Source organism: Cynara cardunculus (assembly GCF_001531365.2).
Source record: "Cynara cardunculus var. scolymus isolate 2C chromosome LG 11, CcrdV1, whole genome shotgun sequence".
Taxonomy (NCBI): Eukaryota; Viridiplantae; Streptophyta; class Magnoliopsida; order Asterales; family Asteraceae; genus Cynara; species Cynara cardunculus.
This window is the reverse complement of record NC_037538.1, coordinates 2,796,046-2,798,983: the sequence shown is the minus strand read 5'-3', so window position 1 is coordinate 2,798,983 and position 2,938 is coordinate 2,796,046. Positions and strand designations below refer to the sequence as shown.

At 32.3% G+C, this 2,938-nt stretch overlaps 1 protein-coding gene across 1 annotated transcript; it reads left to right on the top strand.

Annotated features, from left to right (window-relative positions):
* The first annotated feature begins 477 nt into the window (after positions 1 to 477).
* On the top strand, positions 478 to 1,208 carry LOC112521960. The gene is made up of 2 exons (XM_025130984.1): positions 478 to 748; positions 829 to 1,208. The coding sequence occupies exons 1-2, from the start codon at positions 657 to 659 to the stop codon at positions 1,031 to 1,033; spliced, it is 297 nt and encodes a 98-aa protein (XP_024986752.1). The 5' UTR covers positions 478 to 656; the 3' UTR covers positions 1,034 to 1,208.
* Positions 1,209 to 2,938: the final 1,730 nt, after the last annotated feature.

Sequence of the window (2,938 nt, the reverse complement as noted above, 5' to 3'; positions counted from 1 at the left end):
CCAAATCCGTAGTTTACCCTAAATTTTATAAAATTAGAAACCCAACACACCCCGAAGGAGTTGGGATGACAATCAACCTATTCATGTAACACTTGAAACTTTACAGTAAAATATTATAAAGAAAAAAGAAAACTCTTAACATTCATAGTAAAACATTGTAAAGGATTTAGGGGATGTTTGTGATTGTTTATTTGAAACGATTTATGTTTTTCTACAAAAGCACTTATCAACTTATTATAAGTCAGAAGAGTTTAATTTCATAAAAAACTTTTTATTACCGGTTTGACACCGGTATAAATTGTTTATCCAAACACTAAAAAATGCTTATTACCGATGTCATAATGAAATAAGTCAATAAGTTGTTTTTATAAACAATCCCAAAGTATCGTGTATCATAAAAACGTTATAACGTGAAGTGATACCGTCTACCCCAAAGATCGAAGAAGAAAAGAGGGGGGAAATTTACATGTTAAATGCTCAATTACTTTTTCTAAGAATCAAAGAGGGATGATCTAAAAGACTGAAAGCCGAACCCCCACTACCCCTTTTCGTAACCCTAGAAATTCTTCCTCAATTCAATGGTTTTTCCACATTAAATTCCAATTGCACCAAAATCGTCCATCTTCTCCATCTCTATTCGATCGCCATTGAAGAAAATGCAGTCGATCTGGAACATTCGGACCACCTACGGTCTCCCTCTATGCCTCTCCGGAATCACTCGTCATCACCACCTTTCACTCTCCAAGGAGTCTCTCTCTTTCTCTTACTAGTTGTACACACACTTTTTGCGTATCAATTTGTGTTCTTATAACCTATAAATTGAAACAGGATTGCAGATCATGATCGGAGACGGGATGCAATGAAGAGAGCAAAATTGGAAAACAGAAATCTCTTTCCAGCGGATGAAATCGACGGAGAGGTAAGAGAAAGTGAAGTTGTTCACAGATCATCAGATCTGCGTAGTTATAATGGTGATGATGATGATGATCAATCATCACTTCATCACACTCCTTGTACAGCCAAAGCTGCCTAGGGGTTCCATTATTAATTTATTTCGTTTTTTTTGTGCTTTTTATATTTTTGAAAACTCTTGTGATCTTCATGAATCGGCTTCGTATTTGCCCTAATTTGATTTATGAAACCACTATGCTATTTATGTATGTTACCATCTCTTGATTTATTCATCAATATTCACACCATCATGCAACAATTCACTGTTCCTGGAACCAAACATTGCAAAAACATCTTCAACACATACTTGAAGTAATTCTTTTGGAATTTCAGCAAACGAATCATTATAACGATTGAAATTATGGCAAAATTGTTTGTGATTATTCATTCTAACTTTCTGCTAGATGATCTCTAAAGAACAAGGTCTTGGAAGGCGTGATCCGTAGCCAATCGGAATGGATTGACTATGTCTAAATCTTGAATTAGAGATTAATCTTCTAATAAGAAAGCTGAATATTGTACGAAGGTAAGAACTGAAAGTTTATATCTGAATCATTTAAAGAATTTGAAAAAAAAAAATCTAATTGAAGATGCATATATGAATCGATGTTACAGATTATGCACTTTCAAAATGGACCGTTCAATGATTCACATACAAATCTTCTCTTTTTTATGTTCTTACGGTATTTAGTCTTCTTATTTAAACCTTCACTAAGACCCAAATATGTTTATATTTCAAGAAGCAAAAAAAGATGTTTTGTATTGGTTTGTGAGCAAACATGTGCAAAATAATGAACGACGTGAAAGCAAAAGATAAATGAGACCAACGTTAACCAGAACCAGATGCAGATCTACTCGCTGACTTGATCTAATAACATGGGTATTCAAAGCATCTTCAACAGATTTTCTGAAACAGATAAAATATGGTTTTGTCCTCCATTTTGATCCAACATATTTCTGAAAACTAGAGAAAACTCCCAAGTTCAGATAGCTCTCTGGAACTTGATATGTGGAGACAAAAATTAATTTTTTATCGATATCAACATTAAGATTGAATTATTTTCATTTTATATAAGTTAAAAAAAACAGATATTGAAATAATGAATTTATATAATATTTTAATAATATAATGAAGTTATTAAGAAACATCATCTGAATTGTTAAGTGGTGAATTTTATTTGTTAAAAAAAAAGTCTCAATGATTTTGTATCTTGGATCTCTTTTAACCATTCGGTGTTCTAACTTCATTATGAACAATTACTAAACAATTATATTTTATTTTGTACTATATTATAAGAGTCTCTTAATCATTCCGACAATTTAATCATTCAACAATTATCAAATAGTCTTTAAGGTATGTTTGTGACATCCTACGGTGGCTATAGATCCTTTGCAATGATTATAGTTCTAATGTTTAGTTTAAAGCAAGTGGGCGAGAGTCTATTTTTAGTCACGATTATTCTCTTTTTATCTTGCTTTGATCCATATTTGTGCAAAGGCAAAGCGATGAAAATAAAGGTCGTGTGATTTATCGTAAGCAACAAGAAAATGGTTTTTTATAGGGGAATATTTGGTATTAATAGATATCGCTAGAAAACAAAAATGACACGAGTTTTTGTCGCTTGCATTTCTTATTTCATAATTTTTAAAACAAATAATGTAGATAAAGATGAAGATGGGTTCGAGTATGATAATCAGGTCAGGTTTAGGGACATGTTATCGGGAATTTTAATGGGGACAGGGACGGAGGCGGGAACAGTGATCACCAACCGACCCGACCCGATATATATATACATATACATATATAAGGGCCTAATCAAATGAGAACTAATTAGTTTATGGTAACTGTGAGAACCAATATTAACCACAAATCAATAGATAAATTAGGAAATTTATAATTTTGGCAATTTTGTATTAAAATATTAATGCAAGGATATTTTTGGTATTTTAAAACTTTCCTCCCTCCTCTCTTCTCTCTCCGGCCACT